Raw genomic sequence first — 20,833 nt, forward strand, 5'->3', positions numbered from 1 at the left:
GCCTGTGAGCTGTTGCTGCGACTCGTTTACACTTCGCGCGAGCTGTCAAGAACACGAAAGCTGTCCTCCCTTCTCCTTCTCCGGACTCTCAACCCACACCATTCCTTTCTTATACACACTCTTTGTTACGTTTACCTACACCATCACCTTACATTCGGACGATTCGGCTTCTTTCCGCCTTGTATACCCGGCCAGCTCGCTCCGCTTCGTTTGCATCATCGACTGAATCATGGTCACTGGCAAGCCGCTACCTCCTATGTTTCACAAAGCGTGATCAAACGCGCTCATCCTTGATCAACGCTTCATAACCTTACCGGATATCCTCACCCATCCATCACCAACATGGACACTGAACAGCTCCCATCTTTCGTCACGGCGTCAGCGGTCGCCGACCCAACTACATCTCTCCAGCAGCCGCAATCTGGATCTCCACACTCTCGCTCTCCTTCAGCAACCAGTACAGCAACGGAACGGCCCACATTGCATCTTGATCATGCTGCATCTTACCCGAGGAAGCCACCATCGATCGACTCCAACTTTTCCAGTGTCCAAGGCAAGACTGCTGGGACCCCTCCTGACCACGGAGACGATGCCGAGGTTGACCAAACGGTCAGCTCCATCTGGGACGAGTCACAGACTGACAAATTTGGACAAGTCGAGCATCCTCCGGCCACACCTCTAGCTTCTTCTTCTCAGCATCCTGTAGCAACACAGCAGCAAACACCAGCACCGATTAGCAGACCAGACTGGATGACGGATGACCTTGACGAGTCTTGGCCGGACGAAGACCCTGCTACTCAAGCGACACCGACACCGAGCAATGCGCAAGCTCCAGCTAGCACAACTGCTCCAAATGAAGCACAACAAGCCAATGTTCAGTCTAACCGCCCCCGGTCTCCTATTCGTTCTGCATTGCCATCAGATGCACTTGCGACCCCTTCAGCTGCATCGCGGCCTATACGCCTCGCAGCCATTGCGAATGACCTGCCCGACCCAGCCTTCTCCGCAGCTCGACATCAAGCACGTCGCGCTTTGCTCAAAAGTAGAGCTTCCGGCGTTGGTGCACCAACTCCAAGAGCTCCCGCTGCCTCATCCATCAATGCTTTGCAAGCTGGGCCCTCTACACCTTCCCTTCGCCTACCAAGCCACCTAAATCGTCGAAATCGTTTGCGTGGCATCAATGCAGAGGAACAAGGAGACAGCACCATCTGGTCCGACTCTGAATCCGAATCCGACTCAGCCGGCTCTGCACCGGACGACTTTGAAAGTGCACGTGGTTCTCTCGCCGAGAACTCGCGCATCACCAACATGCAAACCGCTCCGCAAACCAGATCTGTGCCACAACAGCAAACGCAGGCGCAATCACCAACAGCAGCTTCAGATGCTTCGAACGCAAAAGGGACATTCATTCACAAGGCAGACGTGTCGTCGTTGCCGCCCATTCTGCGACCTGTATGGCAAAGTCCAGCAAAGGGTCAGAACGGTCCGAATCGGAAAGGCGTCACAGCGCTTGGAGGTGATATGTTCACCCCGATGCGCCTGCAGACCATGTTCAAGACACCCACACCGCCAGAGAAGCCGACGCATCACATCATGTCTGTAGTGGCTGGTGCCGTCAACCCTTTCACAATACCTGAAGCGCAGACTGCTGATGGGAAAGAAGCGCCAACGGAGCAGCAACAACCGGCTGCACCGAATATTGAAGAGCGCGAGCGGGAGAGTGCTGCTCCTGACGAGGGGGTGTCTTCAACCCCACCGCAGGCGGTTGCAGCTACAGAGGCTGGAGCAACCACACATACTGGTGTCCCCAGTACAGCATTCACCTTCCAGACTCCACACGCATCACTTGATGCCCCACTGCACGTCGCCCGCGGTATGGTCCCATCACAGTCGCTTCACAACATGCAGACCCTCCATCCGGACATGCACGCAACAGCCTTGGCCCGCCCAGCCTCTGCCGCAGCTGATCTCGGCCTCCACTCGCCAGCTGTTGCAGGCAGGGCCGCGAACCTACTTTCGGGCCCTCCGACACCTCACACGCCGATGCGTCTGTTCAACTTCAACTACGACAACGCTGATACCCGTGCAAAGCTCGAAAAGATGGTCAACGAAAGGACACCATCGGCGGCACCACCACAACCACCAACACGGCCAGCAGAGGTAGAACGAGAGAGGAAGCGCCTTCGGTTAGATGTCAAGCCAAGGAAGGTCCTGACAGGTGATCTCATGTCAATGCCCACGCTCGGCGAACCTCTGACGTCCAACCAACAATCAAAGCAAGCTGCAGAGGTGGAGGGATCCAACTCTCATCGGCAGCCTGTTGTTGACTATGTCAAAGAGTCAAGCAACTTCATGAGCGCACTTCAAGATGCTGTACGTATCCAGTCTGGGGGTCCCGACATTTCGCCAGAGTGGGCTACGGAGGAGGAAGAGTCGTCTGGTAATGGCGTTGGCAATCAGGGCCAAGTCTCGTTCCATCAAGGCAGAGTAGACCGATCGAACTCTTCACCCGCCACTTCACCAGCAAGGCCTCGGCGGACTTTTGTCGTGAGTCAACGAAACCGTTTCACACCGCAAAAAGACAGCACTCGCGACGACATCGTTCCATCAGCACTCGAGCATGGTAGCCCTCAGCGATTGTCGTCTCGCAGGCTGCCATCCGACTCTTCCTTCGTTACAGAGTCGGGCTCCAACGACATTCCCATGTCATCCACACTCAAATCTCGTGCATCTCTATCGCGACGCATTGCTGAACAAGTCAAGGCGGGCGAATCACCTCGCAAGCTTCTGCGTCGCATCAGTGCAGCTGCCATCGCCGAGGAAGAAGTGCGTCGAGAGTTTGACGAACAAGAGGCCGAGCCTGGAAGAGCTTGGGAACCGGCAAAGCTGGCTGAAGACGCGTTCGCCTATCGCGACCAACAAATTCGTCAGCTCGAAGAGCGTATTGCAAAACGTCGACAGCTCTCCACACCTGCCAAGGCTGTGCCGCAGGTTCCACCGTCAGGAGAGGAGCCTCATGCCGTATCGAGGCCGCAGTTGATCACTCTGCACGAACCCACACTGGATGTCATCGCGAGCCGATGTCAAGCGCAGGACATCGATGGCTCTGACGAAGAGTCTGATGTCGACGAGAGCGCGATTGCCGATCGAGACCGAATGCAGCGAGAGGTGGATGGCAACACGCGACGATGCCATGATGGTATTGTGTTGTATGACTCGGAACGTATTCCGAATCCGCCACTGCCTGATCCGACAAGGGCCTTACGCAATATGGCCTCTGCGGTTGAGTTGCGGAATCGCGAGGTGGATCGCGCTTCTCTCGCCCGCGCCTCTTCATTGCTGGCCTTGCCGTCGCACACCGCCGCCGCCGCGGGTGTTCCTGCTGAAGATGCGGACCTTGTGGCTATTCGACGAGGCGATCGAACGGCATCGTCGAATACACTGGTGGACCCTAGCAATGCGCGCACAGTCTCTGGTGATGTCGGATCTCAGCCGACTATCTCGGATCTCGGAGGCAAGGGTGCCACCATCACGCGAACAGGCAGCTTGTTCAACATCAGCCAGATCCCTGAACAGGAAATTGAGAGTCTTGGCCGAGGCAGGCTGACCTTCAATAAGGAGCTCAATCGCTGGGAAAAGGTACCGAGATTTCGCTCTTTGCAGGAAGGCTTGCGATCAGCTGCAGGTTCTCGCAACGAGACCGTCGAAGGAGGCTTCCATCAAGCACCACCGACCAGCAAAACGCCAATTCCTGTCATTCCTGAAGCATCCGCTGAGGTCTCGAGGAGCATCGACGTATTCTCCGAGTCTGCAGAGGAGCAGCAAGCCCGAGCGCAGGCAGGTGGCCGTACCAACTCCTTCCAGCAGCGTCTTGGCAATCTAACGCAGAACAACTTGAGCGCCGCTGATGGCCGACAAAGCGACTCGAGTGATCCGTTCAGGGGTTTTGAGAGCTTTGGTCAGAGCTCTCATGCACCTGCTTCTGTCTCGAATGCGGTGGAGGAAGATGAAGAGTCAACACCCAAGCCTGTTAAGTCCAACATGTTTGTCTCCCGTCAGCAGTACGGAGCAAATAGGACACCGGCAGCGGCTGTACAGGCTGATTCAGGTGCAGCTTTAGCTACAAATGCTCAAGCTCAGCGTGAAACAACAAAGTCAACCAGCCCAGCAGGTGCTGCCAGCATACCAAAGCCAACGGGTGCCAGTCCGAACCTGCTCGCTTCTCGCATCTTAGCAGCCAGCACCGTGCCAAGGTCAAGCTCGTCGCTCCGAAACGTTGTCACTTACAGTCCAGAACCCACAGCCAGCAGCCGCCACTCGAGCTTAGGACATCACGCAACCGATGCTCGCGATGAGCTTGTACCGGACGCGCCCGATGGCTTTAGACACGAAGCTCAAGCTACAGCAACAAAACAAGCTCGCGATTATGCCGACGTCTACGCAACTCCTGACCGTCGCTTAGCGAACCAACAGCATCTGGGTACACCAACACATAGAGCTTCAGCTTACTCCATCTCGACACCCAAATCCATCCTGAAACAACCGGCAGCGTTCCGTGGCGAAGCGCCCGCACGCCTGAAGGGTGCTTCGCACAACACTTTGGCCAACTCGGCAGTAGGCGGCGGCGGAACACCGAATCGAACGATAAGCTTTGCTGACCCACCGTCAACCGCGCACGCTCGAGATTTAGGTTTAGCTCCATCGGCACGCGTCAAAGGTTCTGTGCAGCGCGCTCAGACCATTCTGGGGGGAGAGGAGGATGGGTATGCCGATGACGGACGGACTCAGGCTATATCTTCGGCGCTCAAGGTGCTTGCTGATTTAACGCTTGGCGATGACACCGCTGTTTTGGCCTCGGTCAATCCTTCACCTTCGAAAATGCGTGACTTCGACGCAAACCGCTCGCATTGGTCATACTGCACGCTTCGACGACCACGGAAGACAAGGCCAGAGGAGGGAGAAGAAGGCGATTTCAGCTGTGACAGGGCTGAAGACACTTATGATGAGTTGCACGGCTATCCAGACATGACACTGCTCACAGACGCCTCGTTCAACTTTGCGCACGACAAAGTGTTAGAAGCGATCACAGACGTCGAGCCTTGGGAGCCTGGCTGGGACGAGTTGCAGGCAATTGACCTCAGTCGTCGTCGTTTGGAGTCTTGCGTGCGATTGAAGGAGTTTCTACCAGCACTAGAGGAGGTTGATCTGCAGAACAATGAGCTGTCCTACCTTACTGGTATCCCTGTCTCAGTTCGTGTCCTCAACGTCAGCCACAACCGTCTCACACCCATGGCTTCCTTCGGTCATCTTCTGCACCTGGAAGAGCTCGACATCAGCAACAATCAGATCGACTCTCTGTCTCACCTCAGCTGTCTCAAGCACCTACACACGCTCAAGGCGGACAACAACGACATCAGCTCCCTCGACGGTATCAACAAGATCCGCAGCCTGGTCCACGTCAGTCTATCAGGTAATCGGCTCGAAGGCATCCACCTTGCAACGACGCAATGGGCAGGATTGGAGACGCTCGACGCATCGCACAACCAGCTCATCTCCATTCGAGGTCTACACATGAAGCATCGCCTCAAGTCGCTCAACTTGGATCACAACGATCTCAACATGGTGGATTTGACTCCTGCCATGCCGAGGTTGAGGGTCTTGCGAGTGAGCGGAAATCCGCGGTTGCAGGTGCTCGACGTCGCGCCTGCTAAGCGATTGCGTACGCTCTATGCAGATTACTGTGACTTGGACCGTATCCAGAATCTGGACCAGCTCGAGCATCTGGACAATCTCAGTATGAGACAGCAGGCAGACGCAGCGATTGTTTGGCCTGCTGATCAGCTGCGCGATGTTCGCCGACTTTTCCTCTCGGGTAACGCTTTCCCACAAGGCATCTCCACCACTATCACCCCGGTTGAGCCTCGGAAGTCGCTCGTACCTGCCCCTATCTCCGTCGTGCAGCCACTCCGATTCCTTAACCTGGTTTACCTCGAGCTATCAGCATGTCAACTCATGCATCTCCCGGAAGATCTCGCTGAAATGGCACCCAATCTCCGCTCACTCAACTTGGACCACAACCTCATCTCCACCCTTCCCAGTCTATCTGGTATGCAACGTCTCAAACGTCTAAGTTTAGTAGGCTGTCGAGTGAAGAAGAGCAAATCCATCATCACTGCCGTTCGAGGTCTTACCGAGCTTCAAGTCCTCGATTGCCGTACAAACCCTTGCACTCTCGGTCTATATGCTCCGCTTATCGCCCCCTCCGCTACTCCTTTGTACCGTGGAGCTGAAGATGGAATCCCCAACCTGGACTCTTTAGCCCCATCGTGGCTTCCACCAGTCCCGAATGCGCAGATCGTCCAGCCCGACCAAGCCGCCCGACAGCGTTGGCTCGCAGTTCAAGCACAAAAAGAACAAGTCGAATTGCTTGAGAAATCGCATTTCCATAAACGTCGACCTCCTCTAGCAGATTATGCGATTGATCCGAACGCTACGCTAGCGAAGGAGGCGCTGGAGAAGGAAACAGCCAGAAGAACAGGGGTGGATGGAGGTGCGAGTTATTCCAGCTTATTCCTTGCTGCGGACGCAAGATTTGTAAAGACTCTGCCGAGGCAATTCTATGAGAGAAGAGTGCTGCATAGGGGACTGTTGGCGATGGCTTGCCCAAAGTTGAACTGGGTGGATGGATTGATGGTGGAAGAGGAGGAGGTGGAGGAGGCGGATAGGTTGGTTTCAAGTAGGAGGTTTGATCGGGAGCCCGTGGCTTCGTAGGCAATGCTTTATTTTGTATTTCTAGTAACATTATGTATTCTCAGATATCTTCTAACCACTCTAGGTTTGATAGTGTGGTATGAGTAGCCCGATGTTCAGCGACGAATGGTGATGCCAGGAACGAAAAGCGTGGCGGCGGCAGCGAATGGAAGCGACCCGCGGCGTGGCTCTGCAGGAAGCGCGGAAGGAGATAAAAAGAGTTGAGGGAGATGCGACGAAGCAGGGATCCCGGCCGGGATAAAACTCCCGCTGCAGCCCCGTGCGCGCACGCGAGCTACAAAGACTTTGAAACACCCAGACTCGAGCTTGTAGTTAGACTATCATCATCTACGCAGAAAATCAGATTCCTCAACTGATTAAGAGTCTGAAGCTCAGCAGCTTCTAGCACCTCGCCACCAGGATGCCACCAAGAGTAGATAGCATAGTGCTACTTGAATGCACCATGCAGATGATCAGGGAAACTCACACCAACTGGGATGAAGACCAAGTCTTGGAGCGCGCCTTCTCGCTAATGAACCTCCAACCCAACACCAACCAAGCGGAGAAGATCCCCAAGTCGGTGCTCAGCATCATCTCGCAAATCGTCAAGCTCAACGAGAACAACTGGGCCATCTGGGAGCCAATGTTCATGGACTGTATCCGCCCAATCAAGAACGCCAAGCGGATCCTCACTGAGGAGATTTCCAGTGGCCATACCAACTATGATGAGGAACTGGACAGCCACTTGCTGGGTCTCATCTTGTCCTCCTGTGACCACGGACCCACCAGCCGTATCAACACCTACACAGTGCGGGAGCAAGGTGAGGAGGAGCAGCTTGGCTCTACACTCTACAAGAAGCTCAAAGCTGCTCTCACAATAAACGATGAAGTTAAACTCTCCGCCATTCACGACTGGGTACACGAAGTCAAGCTAGCCCAGCGCAACATTGTCAACCTCGGTAAGGAGCTTGATCAAATCTGGAATGACGCAGCCAGGCTCAGCAGCCGCATGGACGAAAAGCTCAAGAAGTCTACCCTGTACCACTGCGTCAAGGATGACTGGCTCTACACCCAGACAGTAGACTCCCTCAAAGCTGCTCAACCTGGTTGCAGCTATGAGTATGCCTATCATGCACTAGCTAAGAAGCACCAAGAAGCTGAGCTCTCAGGTTGTATCCGAGCCACGGCCAGAGTCGCGAGCAATAGAAGTTCAACAGGCCAAGCTGGCGAGCATAGGCAGATTCTTAACCAAGAGGGCTACAATAGGGGCAGGCGTGACCCCACAAACCCTAACGAACCGGCCAAGTGCTATAAGTGTAGGCAACCCGGGCACATTGCCATCAACTGCACCAACAGTCAGGAGCTAACTCCTACCCAGCAGGGATAGGGACTCGGGTGCACCTTCTTCGTAAGCAACACTGGCAACCGCAACCAAGACAGTACATGGATTCTCGACTCTGGAGCTACACATCACATGGTACGTGATGAGGGTAAGCTCATTGCCCCAACGCCGAAGCAAGGATCCATAGATACTGCTGGACATGAACGATTGCGAGTACAGGCAATAGGCGATGCAACTCTGCAAGTAAGAGACATTAAGATACCACTCACTGATGTACTTCACGTTCCCAACCTTAGCAAGAACCTATTGTCCATCCCAGCGTTGACTGAAAATGGTGCATGCATGATATTTGAAGAATCTGGAGCTACTATCCTCCAGCATGATGGGAGCATGGTCAAGAGCAAGACCAACTGGCGCAAGAAGAGATGGGAGGTTTACGGTGACTCCCTAGCAGCACAGCTCAATGATCCCCTAGAGGGCATTGATGCCACCACAACACCAGCAAAACCCACAAGCCACATGACGAGCAAACTATGGCATGAACGATTCGGTCATCCTGGCAGGAACAAGACCAAGCAAATCCAGGCCCACTACTTAGGAAAAGAGACACAGCTTGGACATGATGCAAGGGACTGCAACTGTTGCAGCCAAGCAAAGCAAACATGCGCAAGAATGACAAGTAGCAAAACAGAGTGAGCCCAGGCACCCCTGGAGCTGGTACACATTGACTTGATGACGGACCTGAAAGGTCATCCCAACTACCACCATGCACTGGTAGTTGTAGATGACTCATCATCCTATGTATATGTGAAACCACTCCTCAGCAAGGCCAAAGCATTCCCCGCTCTAAAGGCATGGATCAAGGCAGCAGAGATAGCAACGGACCACACGCTAAAGTGCATCCACAGTGACAATGGAACAGAGTGGTCCAGCTTTGGAGCAGAAGAATGGAAACGAGAAGCAGGGTTCAAATGGCAGAAAACCACACCATATGTCAGTGCCCAGAATGGGAGAGCAGAGCGCATGATCAGATCCCTTCAAGAAAAGATGTGTGCAATGCTCATCCAGAGATCAGTACCAAAGGAGCTGTGGCCCTACACCATCATGGCTGCAGGGCACACACTGAACTTGACACCCTCTACCAAAGCAAATAGGATTCCATATGAGGACTTCCACCACAAGTCGGCACATGGTTTGGCCAAGCAGCTGTGTGTCTTTGGTTGCCTCGCTTGGGTCCACCTCCCCAGGAAGGATCATACTGGAAAGCATGGCATAAGAGCAATCCCAGGAATCATGGTCGGCTACGATGACGAGCACAAGGGCTGGAAATTCTTCACCCCCAGCCACACCCCATCTATATGGTGGAGCAACTCAGCCACATTCCATGAAGCCAAAGGTTGGCATGATCGCCCCAGTGTGCAGAGCCCACTGCAGTTCGGTTTCGAGAGCCTCGAAGCAGAAGGTACTAGACCCGAGACAGATAGCGACAAGCCCGAATTGGAGGTGGAAGTACTCAACATGGAAGACCCACTTCCCAAGATACACACTGCACCACCTGCTGACCCTACAGATGACAACAGGTCGGAGCTCGATGTTGAAGAGATAATTGGAGAAGCACACACAGCCACCCTGAACCTCACGCTGACCTTAAAGGAGGCACTTGCCAGCGACGATGCACAACAATGGCAGGAAGCCATACGCAAGGAGCTGGACGGACTTGAGGCAATGGGAACATGGGAGATTGTGGACGTTCCACCAAACACTAGACTTGTCGACTCCAAAATAGTCCTTCGGCTCAAATTGGATGCCGATGGCATACCTGTCTGGCACAAAGCGAGACTCGTCGCACGGGGCTTCACACAGCAGGAGGGTATCGACTTCGAAGAAACCTTTGCGCCTGTGGCACCGCTCAGTGCAATAAGAGCCCTGTTATCCTTGGTAGTGGAGCGCAACTGGGAAGTCCATCAGCTTGACATCACAATGGCTTACCTCAACTCCACACTCAACCATGTGATCTACATGAAACCACCAGAAGGTGCCAAGGTGCCGAAAGGGAAAGCCTACCGAGTCATCAAGGGACTGTATGGCCTTAAACAGTCGGGACGGGAATGGAACATGGAGTTTGATAAGTTCCTGCGACGCTCAAACTTCCACAGGCTCGACTGCGCACCATGCATCTACACCAGAGGAGAAGGGGATAACTTTGCAATAGTGGTCATCTATGTTGACAACATGTTAATTATAGCTCCAACCCTAGAAACAGTAAGGCGTATCAAGGAGGAAATAGGCCAAAGATGGCGGATGGAGGATGGTGGCAATGTCTCCCACTTCCTTGGGATTAAAATCACCAGGGATCAAGAAGCGAAAACCATGGACCTCGAGCAAACCAGTTATGTTAAGCAGCTTCTGGATGAACATTTGGACAAGCGCAGAAGGAAGTCTAGCGTACCACTCCAAGACATCCCAGTCCCAGAAACGGCAGCAAGCATAGCAGAATGTAAGGAGTACCCACAGATCGTCGGCAAACTCCTGTGGCTGTCTAATGGAACACGTCCAGACATCAGCCAAGCTGTTGGCGTCCTTGCACGCTATATGACACAACCGTCAAGGGAGCACTATAACGCTGCACAGAAAGTACTCCAATATTTGGACCACACACGAGATATCCACTTGCAATATGGCAGCAACAAGCAACAAGACTTTCTGATGGCACACAGCGATGCAAACTGGGCAAGCGATGCTACAGCACAATGCAAAAGCTCATCTGGTTCAGCGGTGTTCGTGTGTGGTAACCTGGTAGCATGGAAATCAGCCCTACAGCGCTGCACTGCCTTATCGGCGGTGGAAGCAGAATTTGTAGCTGCGACAGAAGCCGCACGAGAGGTCCTGTTCTTCAAACACCTCTTCAAGGCTGTCGGAATTGATGTTGGTATCCCTACAATCTTTTCAGACAACACTGGCACCATCCAGGTTAGCAAGGACCCTGCGCAACACTGGAAGTTAAAGCACATTGACACCAAATACCACTTCATCAGAGACAACGTGCAAGATGGAAAGGTCAGGATCAAGTACATTAACACTGCAGATAACTTGGCAGACCTCTTTACCAAACCGGTGGGAAAGACTATACTACAGTGCATGCGACAGGAACTGGGCCTAAAGGCCCAGCATGATGCAGTGGCCTGGCAGTCTCCTGCCTTGCCACTGAGGGAGGCAGTTGAGGGAGATGCGACGAAGCAGGGATCCCGGCCGGGATAAAACTCCCGCTGCAGCCCTGCACGTGCGCGCAAGCTACAAAGACTTTGAAATGCCCGGACTTGAGCTTGTAGTTAGACTATCATCATCTACGCAGAAAATCAGATTCCTCAACTAAAAGTTAAAGTCCGAGATTTGGGTTCAGCTTATCGCAGTAGGGGGTTTCAGTTTTCTCTGAGTTTTCAAAACTCTGAGTTTTCATGGTTTTTTTGGATTTTGAAAACTCGCTGCTTAAGTAAGCTCTGCCAGGAAAGAAAAGCTCAGAAGTTTTGAAAACCTCTACTTATTTTTGCCATGAGCCCAGGTTTCTGAATATTTGAGTTTTCAGCAGGAGTTTTTGTCATGTGCTGATATCACATGGTTCTAACACAATTTTGCACACAACCCTTGAACTCCACTTTCTGCACTGTCTACACTTTCTCACACTTTGAGTTACATCTGTCCTTGCTTCACTTCTATCACCATCTCCAGTAGCATTTCCTCCCTGTCAGCACCAGGACATGGACATGCCATCCCCTCATGACCATATCAACAACAATACACTAATCACAGCTTTGCAGAAAGCCTCTGGATTGGCTCCAGCATCAGAGCAGTCTTCAACTGCTTCACAGCACAACACAATGTCAGCTCAGTCCAACCTTGATGGCTCTCATCAGCCCCACCCTTCTGCAACTTCCAGCACCTTGGCTGGGGCTGAGTTGACTCAGCCAGCAACCTCTCCCACTTCCCCTTTGTCCTCCTCCACTCCTTCTGGTTCCAATGCCACCACATCTGCCAGTTCTTTGCCTCACCAAGCCTCTACCCACCCAACTTGAATCTCTGCAGCTCACAGCCATCAAGCCAGTACTTGTGGCAGCAGGTTCAACAAAACAGATCATATTGCCTACTTCAATTGGTCACCTAGCAACATAAGTAACCTTGTTGATATCATCTACAATAATGATCAATACCAATGTGTTCTATTGCCAGGACATTTGACTGTGGAACAGCAAAAGGGTTTGAAGACAAACAAAGACATTATCTGCAGGCAGATATGGCAGGAGCTGTTCCCAGATGAGTCTACTGTTGGTGGTGCTGGTCAAGTAAAGACTAAGATTTGCTGGCTCACTGAACAATACAACAACATCAAGAAGACCATCTCACAGCAGACCAGTGCTGGAGTACTTCTTCAAGACATGGATCACAACAGCTCAGTAAGTACAACTTAGTTGATTCATGTTAAGTGTGCCAATTGTCATGGGCCTAAATGCTCAGGAAGCAGGAGGGTTACTGGTTCATATGAGAGGGGCACAGGTAGAGATCTAGTCGATACCAGTAGAGAGCATGGTCGTAGTGCAGTCTCCATGGAGACCATGGACTCCTATGGACTCACATGCAAAGGAGCACTGAGCCATATGCAAGGAGGGCCAGGCACAGCCATGGGGAGGACCAAGCTCAAGGAGCAGGCACAGCCATGAAGAGGACCAAGCTCAAGGAGCATGCAGATGGTTACCACTCAGGGGCTCGAGAGACAAGAGTCAAAGGAACCATCACTGGTCAAAGGAGAAGGAGCAGTGTATAGGGAACCAGCAAGCAGGTCCTGAGGAGGAGGAGCAGTGTCAAAGGAGTTGACACCACTCAGGAGGCACAAGGGTGCAAAACAAGCAGGATAGCAAGGAGGAGGAGCAGTGTCAAAGGAGTCGACACAGCTCAAGAGGCACAGGGGTGCCAAGCAAGCAGGAGAGGCCCCCTGAACAGTACTCAATGAAGAAGGTACTCTCTGGAGAGAGAGCAGGAGCAGCATCACTGGCGATGCTGTGAAGAGGTATATAACCATGCTTTCTCATCATCAAAGGTCAAGTGGATCCTCATCCACTCTACACACAACCATCATAACTAGTTATCACTTCAGCATAAGTATATATTAGTTTCAGTCAGCATAGCAGCAATCTATCAAGGTTGCTCCTCATTGTAGTGTGTGTGTTGTATCACCACTACCTGACGTCCGAAGGTGCCCCATAGCAGGTTAGCAGTCTGGATCAAGATAGAACCAAAGGCAGTAGTCCACTGTGGTCTGGGGATCACCTCAAGCATCAGTCAACACACTGGACACTCGTGTTGACACCACCAACCTTATCACCAACACCATCAACCTCATTACCATCAACATCCACCAACCTTATCACTGACACCATCAACCTCATCATCATCAACACTCACACCAAACCTTGGTGTCATCATAACCTACACATTGATATTGATTGTGCCAAGCTACCCCTGAACAGAGTGTCCACAGAGGTCAGCCGAAACCTACGATATTATATACCCAAATGCCACCCATCGCACAACTTGATAGTTGCCAAGCAACTAGCTTATCGAGACTGATACCGAGACAATAGCTGTTGCACAGTTTGATAGTCACTGAGTATCTTGACAGTCTGACCTGGGTTTCAGGCACAAGACCCCTGACAGTGAGCTGGAGCATTGGCTAGGCCAAAGGGCATCACTAGGTACTCATAGATGTCAGGGGTCTCGCACCTGAAACCCAGGTCAGTCTGTTGAGATACTCAGTGACTATCAAACTGTGCAACAGCTATTGTCTTGGTATCGGTCTTGATGAGCTAGTTGCTCGGCGACTATCAAGTTGTGCGATGGGTGGCATTCGGGTATATACTATCATAGGTTTCAGCTGACCTCGGTGGACACTCTGTTCAGGGGTAGCTTGGCATGATCAATATCAATGCTTAGATTAGGATGATACCAAGGTCTGGTGTGAGTGTTGATGATGATGAGGTTGATGACATTGGTGATAAGGTTGGTGGGTGTTGATGATAATGAGGTTGATGGTGTTGGTGATAAGGTTGGTGGTGTCAACACGAGTGTCCAGTGTGTTGACTGATGCTTGAGGTGATCCCCAGACCACAGTGGACTACTGCCTTTGGTTCTATCTTGATCCAGACTGCTAACCTGCTATGGGGCACCTTCGGACGTCAGGTAGTGGTGATACAACACACACACTACAATGAGGAGCAACCTTGATAGATTGCTGCTATGCTGACTGAAACTAATATATACTTATGCTGAAGTGATAACTAGTTATGATGGTTGTGTGTAGAGTGGATGAGGATCCACTTGACCTTTGATGATGAGAAAGCATGGTTATATACCTCTTCACAGCATCGCCAGTGATGCTGCTCCTGCTCTCTCTCCAGAGAGTACCTTCTTCATTGAGTACTGTTTGTCAGGGGGCCTCTCCTGCTTGCTTGGTACCCCTGGACCACAGTGGACTACTGCCTTCGGTTCTATCTTGATCTGGACTGCTAACCTGCTATGGGCGCCTTCGGACGTCAGGTAGTGGTGATACAACACACACACTACAATGAGGAGCAACCTTGATTGATTGCTGCTATGCTGACTGAAAACTAATGAGTACTTATGTTTCTAAAGTATTGACTAGTTGTATGGTGAGTAGAGTGGATGAGGATCCACTCGACCTTTGATGATGAGAAAGCATGGTTATATACCTCTTCACAGCATCGCCAGCGACGCTGCTCCTGCTCTCTCTCCAGAGAGTACCTTCTTCATCGAGTACTGTTTGTCAGGGGGCCTCTCCTGCTTGCTTGGTACCCCTGTGCCTCTTGAACTGTGTTGACTCCTTCAACACTGCTCCTCCTCCTTGCTATCCTGCTTGTTTGGCACCCTTGTGCCTCCTGAGTGGTGTCGACTCCTTCGACACTGCTCCTCCTCCTCAGGACCTGTCGACACTGCTCTCTCGAGCCCCTGAGTGGTAACCATCTGAGCTTGGTCCTCCTCATGGCTGCGCCTGCTCCTTGAGCTTGGTCCTCCTTGTGGCTGTGCCTGGCCCTCCTTGCATATGGCTCAGTGCTCCTTTGCATGTGAGTCCATAGGAGTCCATGGTCTCCATGGAGACTGCACTATGACCATGCTCTCTACTGGTATCGACTAGATCTCCGATACCTGTGCTCCTTCCATATGAACCAGTGACCCTCCTGCTTCTTGAGCATTCAGGCCCATGACACACTGCTCCTCCTCTTCATGTCCTTCTTGCTGGTGTCCTTTACACAGCTCTCCTTCCTTTGACTGGCGATGATTCTCCTTTACTCCTGTCCTGTGTGCCCCTGAGTGGTAACTGACTGCATGTCACTGAGCTCGGTCCCTGTCTTGGCAAGACTTGGTCCTTGGCCCAGCAGAGCTTGGTCCTCCTCACATGTGAATTGTCATATGGACATCCTTACTACTGATCTCCACGGAATCTGCCACATGATCTTGCTTGCTGCAGATTCTGGTGGGATTCGTGATATCGATGATGCTCATGCTGATTTCACTGAGATCTGTCATAGAGCTGATTATACTGCCGATCTCAGTGAGCTCTGCCACAAATCCTACATTCTGCCCAATCCCTTGATTCCTGTGCTGCCTTCATATGAACTTCAGTTCTTCCTTCTTCTCTGTGCATCCAGGCCCATGACAACTCCAACCCACCAGTGCTCATCCAGCATCGCTTTTGAGGCTGATGAAGTGGACAATGGTGATGGTGGCTCTGTTTTCTATTCTCCAGCCACAGGTACAATACCCAAGAAGTCTTGACCCTCCACTTCCAAGAGCAAGTGAGAAGAGCTGTCAGAAATTGTGTGGGCCTGCACCCAAGACATGCTTCAGGCAAGAATCAAGGTTGAGGAGGAATGCACAAAGAGGGAGGAAATGCACATTCAATTTGCCAGGGAAGAAAGTGAGAGACAAGAGCACATGCAAACTGAAGAGCATGGTTGGCTCATGGAGATGGTGCAGATGATGAACCCTAATCTACCCTTTGGCAACATTGCAGGAAGTAGTCAAAGCAATCTTGAACTTGACCCACTGGTTCTTGCCATGGATCAGCAGGACAACAGTGATTCAGCTTGTGAGTAGACCATTTGGCAAGAATGGTGTTCCTTTTGAGTTCTCCAAGTTCTGTTCCTGTGTTTCTGACTTATTGTACCATTGCTCTCTGTAAAGCTAGCTCTCAATATGTAAGACTAGCATACCCCATACCCAGTCTTCCATGTAATCTCTCAAATGTAGATTGCTTCAATGTGATGAATTGTTCCACATACAAGATGCTGATTGGTGTAAGTGTGGAAGAATGATCTTGGTGGAGGAATGCTGCATGTAGCCCTGGTTCCAAGCATGCATGTTGCACAGAACTCAGATGCACAGAACTCAGCTGCGTTGTGTTTGTAGCTTTGGACTCTCTTTTGGACCACATCATCCTCTCCTATTTCTGGCCCTCTACTTCAACCATGGTGTGCACTTCCGACAAACAGCACCTCCTGGACGACATTGAGACCACCATCATGCACTCATTGATGGTGGAATCCAAGATGCAACTTGATCTGATGGATGTCAATGCCACTTGGCACCCTAATGATGACCTTGAAGATTCTGATGATGACATGTTTGATCATGCTATCTCATTTGCACTCATCAGGACTTACAACATCATCAGCCAGTCTTGATACACAGTTGAATGCCTTCAACTGCCACAACGAAAGGATCCCCTCATCAACATGCTTGATCGATATGCTGTCATCAACCACAAGCTCTTTTGAGGGGCTGTTCACATGACCCCAGATGCATTCCAAGCTCTCACTTACAGACTCAGCACAACCAATGCCTTCAGATCAATATCAAGCTTTCGGCATGTTCAGCAGCAAGTGGCAGTTGGTCTATATCGGCTTGGACGGGCAGGAAATGGTGGTGGAGTTCATGATGTTGCATTTGCCTGCAGTTGCAGTTGGGGCTCAGTTCATGTGTGGACAGATAGGACTATTGCAGGCCTATATGAGCTGAACAGCAAGGTAGTAACCTTTGCAACTGAAGATGAGTGTGCTAAGGCAAAAGCATGGGCTGCTGATAAGAGTGGAGTCAAGGAATGGTCTAGAGGATGGTTGGTGGTAGATGGTACACACATCAATCTTGCTTGGAAGCCAGCACTCAATGCTCATGAGCATTACTCATACAAGGGTGATTATACATTCAACATTGCCCTTGTCTTCCTCCCTCATTCCTTGTGCATTGTTGAGTCAGTGGTTGGACATCCTGGGTCATCACATGATGCATGAGTCTGGGCTTCAGGCAGTGGTATTGTTGCGAAGCCTCATTTGCATCTTGATGAAGGTGAGTTTGTCTGGGTTGATGCTGGTTATGGCTACTCCAGCTACACAGTTGGACCATACAGCAACACTGCAGCTGCAAAGAGCAGAGATCTCCACTACTTCAACTATTCACTCTCCCGCATTTGTGTCAAGGCTGAACATGGCATTGCCTACCTCAAGAACTGCTTCCAATGTCTCATGGGATTTCGAGGCAACCTGTATCAAGAAGAGGACCATGAGAAAGCTGCACATATGGTCCAGGCTTGTATCATTGCACATACATTCACAAGCTGTTATGATTGACCAGATGAGGTGGCAGAATACCTTAAGGCATCAGAAACTCTATCTGAAGCTGAGGTGCTGGAGACCATGTCAGGGATGGAAGCATATCAGCAGGCTACTGAAGATGCAAGGATACAATGAAGGGAAAACCAGCAGCAATATGAACAGGAACAGGCTGCTGCCATGGAGGGCATGTCTCAGAACCGAGTCCAGAAGTTCAGGCAGGAGAAAGCACTGGATCTTAGGGAGGAGATGCTCACTGCACTCTTTGCTTCTCATGGCTGCCCTTTTGAGGACACAACAGCAGAATCTCAAAGGATGGGAATGACAACATTGGCCTTTGCCGAATGGCAGGAGAGACAAAACTGATGGCATGAGGCTCACAGAAGACAGTGATCAGAACAGGTGTGATGTAAGCTATTTGCTTTAGCTTTTCAATCAAAAGTTTTGGCATTGTTCAGTATAGTGTTCAACAATGTCTGATATGATCACTTTGATCTTGACCTGGTGTAGGGAATCAGAGATTGTTTTTACCAGCCAAGTCAAGTGAAACTCCAAGATGCACATGTCACAGGCCTGTGCAGTTTCTTGGGGCATCAAAAATTGGGCCCAAACATATTTTCAAAGTATTGTGTTTTCAAAACTCAGAGATAACTGAAACCCCCTAGTATTTACGAGCATCTTTCTAGCCATCAACCATCCTTCATCCCCTACCATTCTCTAACCCATACTATCATAGCCACAGAGCAGTTCTGCTATCACATCTATCATCCAAACTGCAGTCTCTACGAACATTCACACGCCGCCAGCCTGGGTTGAGCTTTCCAACCCGCAGCCTGCTAAATACCAGCCTTGCAAGGAAGATCGCCACCGCATCAATCACCCCTACCCTTCATCGTAACGCCGCCCCTCGACGACCAAACCTACCTCTAATCCCCATCAGAAGTTCACACACAATGTCGCTCAGCCCCGACCCCTGGGACTCCCTCTACAACGGCATGCTCCCCTTCCACGAACATTTCCGACACACTCTATCCCAAATCACAACCCTTCTTTCCACCGTTTCCCCCACTTCCCCCTCCAAATCCAAACTCTCCAACCTCGCCAACCTACTCTACTCCTGCGCTTCTCTCTGTCAATACCTTGAAACGCACCACACGATCGAAGAGCGTTATATCTTCCCCGTCCTCGCTAAGAAATTGCCGCAGTTCGGACACTCGAGTCAACATACAAAGGAGCACGCACAGATGCATAAAGCCATCGAAAACCTGGAGAAGTATGTAGGGGAAGTGAGCAAGGCGTTACGGAGTGGAAAGGTGAGGGAGGGAGAGTTGGAAGAGGTGTTTGATTATGCGAAGATAAAAAAGTTGGTGGATGGGTTGAGGGATGTGTTGTTGCCTCATTTGGAGGCTGAGGAGGCTAGTTTGAGGGCACCGGTGGTTAAGGCTGCTGGGTTTGAGTTGAGTGAGATTAGGAATCTTATCAGATAGATGGAAGCTGCTGTACGATAGATGGATTTGATATAATGTACAGTACTGTATTGTATGGGTCAGATGGGTATATGTGTGATGGTACATACAGTGTGAGTTAGAGAGTGCGAACGCTTCGTGGACCATTCTCCGATTCTTCTTCTTCCGCTGCATCAAGTTCTCCTCCCCATTCCTGAGCTCCATTACGGTAAGCTACGGCAGCGTCCAGCCTTCCCTTATACTCCCTTATATAAGTCGGGAACTTTTGATAAATCGCAAAAAGCCCACTCTTCTTTGCGAATACAACCTTGACCAACGCTATTCCAATCTCTTCTGGCACAACCGGCCATTGCTTCCCCCCTTGATCTCCGGTAACATTCTGCAGTAGACCCTTGAAGAGTAATTCGTCTTCAGCCTTAAGCACCGCCTCCTCCTCCTCACCCCCCTTCAGTGCTCTACCAATCCACTCTTTCGGAATGACTTTATGCTCCACAATCACCCCCTTAGCCAGTTCTACCCTCCTTGGTCTGGGCACGGCTTGTAGCGCCGAAACGACCGCCGCTTTTGCGACTATTTCTAAAGCTTTTATGCTCTTCTCACTTGCCCGGTTTTGCGCAGAAAGTGCTTGAGCATAGCGGCTCACTTCGTGAGCAAGCGAGAGCAACACCCGCCACATCTGACCTCGGCAGGCGAGGAACAACGTATGTGCTTCGATAGCGGTTCTATATAACCCAAGCTCAAGCGCAAGATCGCCTGCTGTGAGTGCAAGTCCATGCGTCACAGTCCAGTTCTGCAACTTCACCTTTTCCATATTCACGCTTGGAAAAGAAGAGGGTGCAGTGGGCGGAAGAACCATCCCCGAGTAGCCCGAACGAGAATCACCAGCTCCGACGCGGATTTCTCTCATGCTAAACGCCAGAAAGCCGCGGGCTAAGATGTTCAGATCCACCTTCTCGAGTTGATGCGTCTTGTTGCTAGAGCTGGACGAGGGTACCCATGTTTCGATGCTCGTCAAAAAAGACGTTCTGAGCAGTGAGAGGAGCGAACGAACACCGGAATCAACAACATCTTTGACCACCCCCCAATGCTTACTCATCTCCCTCTCCGCTTTCGACCTTTGTAATGCCATTTGAGAGCTATCATAATCTCCCTCCTCCGCCTTCTTTCCTCCCTCTGCGAACGGGAAGTCTATCCCCATACTCAGCGCGAAAGAAGCAGCGTAGGATAAACACTTCTCGAAGTGTCCCTCGGTATAAAGATAGTTAGCGGTCCATTCTTGATTTGTTGTTCCTGTTCGATCTGCTTTGCGCTGTGCGAGGAGATCGTTTGGGCTGGGAATGGTAAAGGTGGCGAGATCAAATCGGTTAGTGGTAATTGATGGGGTGGCAGGGGAAATGTACCAAGTGGGAGTATCAATTTTGGCAGTGTATGTGGCTTTGGCATGTTCGAAGAGAGCTTTCAGTTTAGCTGCGCGAGGGTCTTCGTTGCCGTTCTCGACGATGTCTAGGTCGTCTAGGAAACCGTGCAAAGCAGAGAGGTCATGTTCTGTCATCTTGTACGCTGTCCTTGTATAGAAATGTTTGTAGAGGATGGGGGCGATG

The 20,833-nt window shown here is 51.2% G+C and overlaps 4 protein-coding genes across 4 annotated transcripts; 3 read left to right on the top strand and 1 right to left on the bottom strand.

Moving 5' to 3' along the window:
* Positions 1-342: 342 nt before the first annotated feature.
* On the top strand, positions 343-6,771 carry UHO2_02722 (uncharacterized protein; the record flags this gene model as incomplete). Its single annotated transcript, XM_041555510.1, has 1 exon — positions 343-6,771. One exon carries the CDS (start codon positions 343-345, stop codon positions 6,769-6,771), a length of 6,429 nt encoding a protein of 2,142 aa, XP_041411444.1.
* A 400-nt stretch (positions 6,772-7,171) lies between these two features.
* UHO2_02723 (uncharacterized protein) lies at positions 7,172-11,350 on the top strand (the record flags this gene model as incomplete). The annotated part of the gene is made up of 3 exons (XM_041555511.1): positions 7,172-8,066; positions 8,187-8,784; positions 8,917-11,350. The coding sequence occupies 3 exons, from the start codon at positions 7,172-7,174 to the stop codon at positions 11,348-11,350; spliced, it is 3,927 nt and encodes a 1,308-aa protein (XP_041411445.1).
* A 7,369-nt stretch (positions 11,351-18,719) lies between these two features.
* Positions 18,720-19,253, top strand: UHO2_02724 (uncharacterized protein; the record flags this gene model as incomplete). The annotated part of the gene is made up of 1 exon (XM_041555512.1): positions 18,720-19,253. The coding sequence occupies one exon, from the start codon at positions 18,720-18,722 to the stop codon at positions 19,251-19,253; it is 534 nt and encodes a 177-aa protein (XP_041411446.1).
* Positions 19,254-19,350: 97 nt separating this feature from the next.
* Positions 19,351-20,784, bottom strand: UHO2_02725 (uncharacterized protein; the record flags this gene model as incomplete). Its single annotated transcript, XM_041555513.1, has 1 exon — positions 19,351-20,784. One exon carries the CDS (start codon positions 20,782-20,784, stop codon positions 19,351-19,353), a length of 1,434 nt encoding a protein of 477 aa, XP_041411447.1.
* Positions 20,785-20,833: the final 49 nt, after the last annotated feature.

The sequence above is a fragment of the Ustilago hordei genome (genome assembly GCF_900519145.1).
Source record: "Ustilago hordei strain Uho2 genome assembly, contig: UHO2_contig_04, whole genome shotgun sequence".
In the NCBI taxonomy this organism is placed as follows: Eukaryota; Fungi; Basidiomycota; class Ustilaginomycetes; order Ustilaginales; family Ustilaginaceae; genus Ustilago; species Ustilago hordei.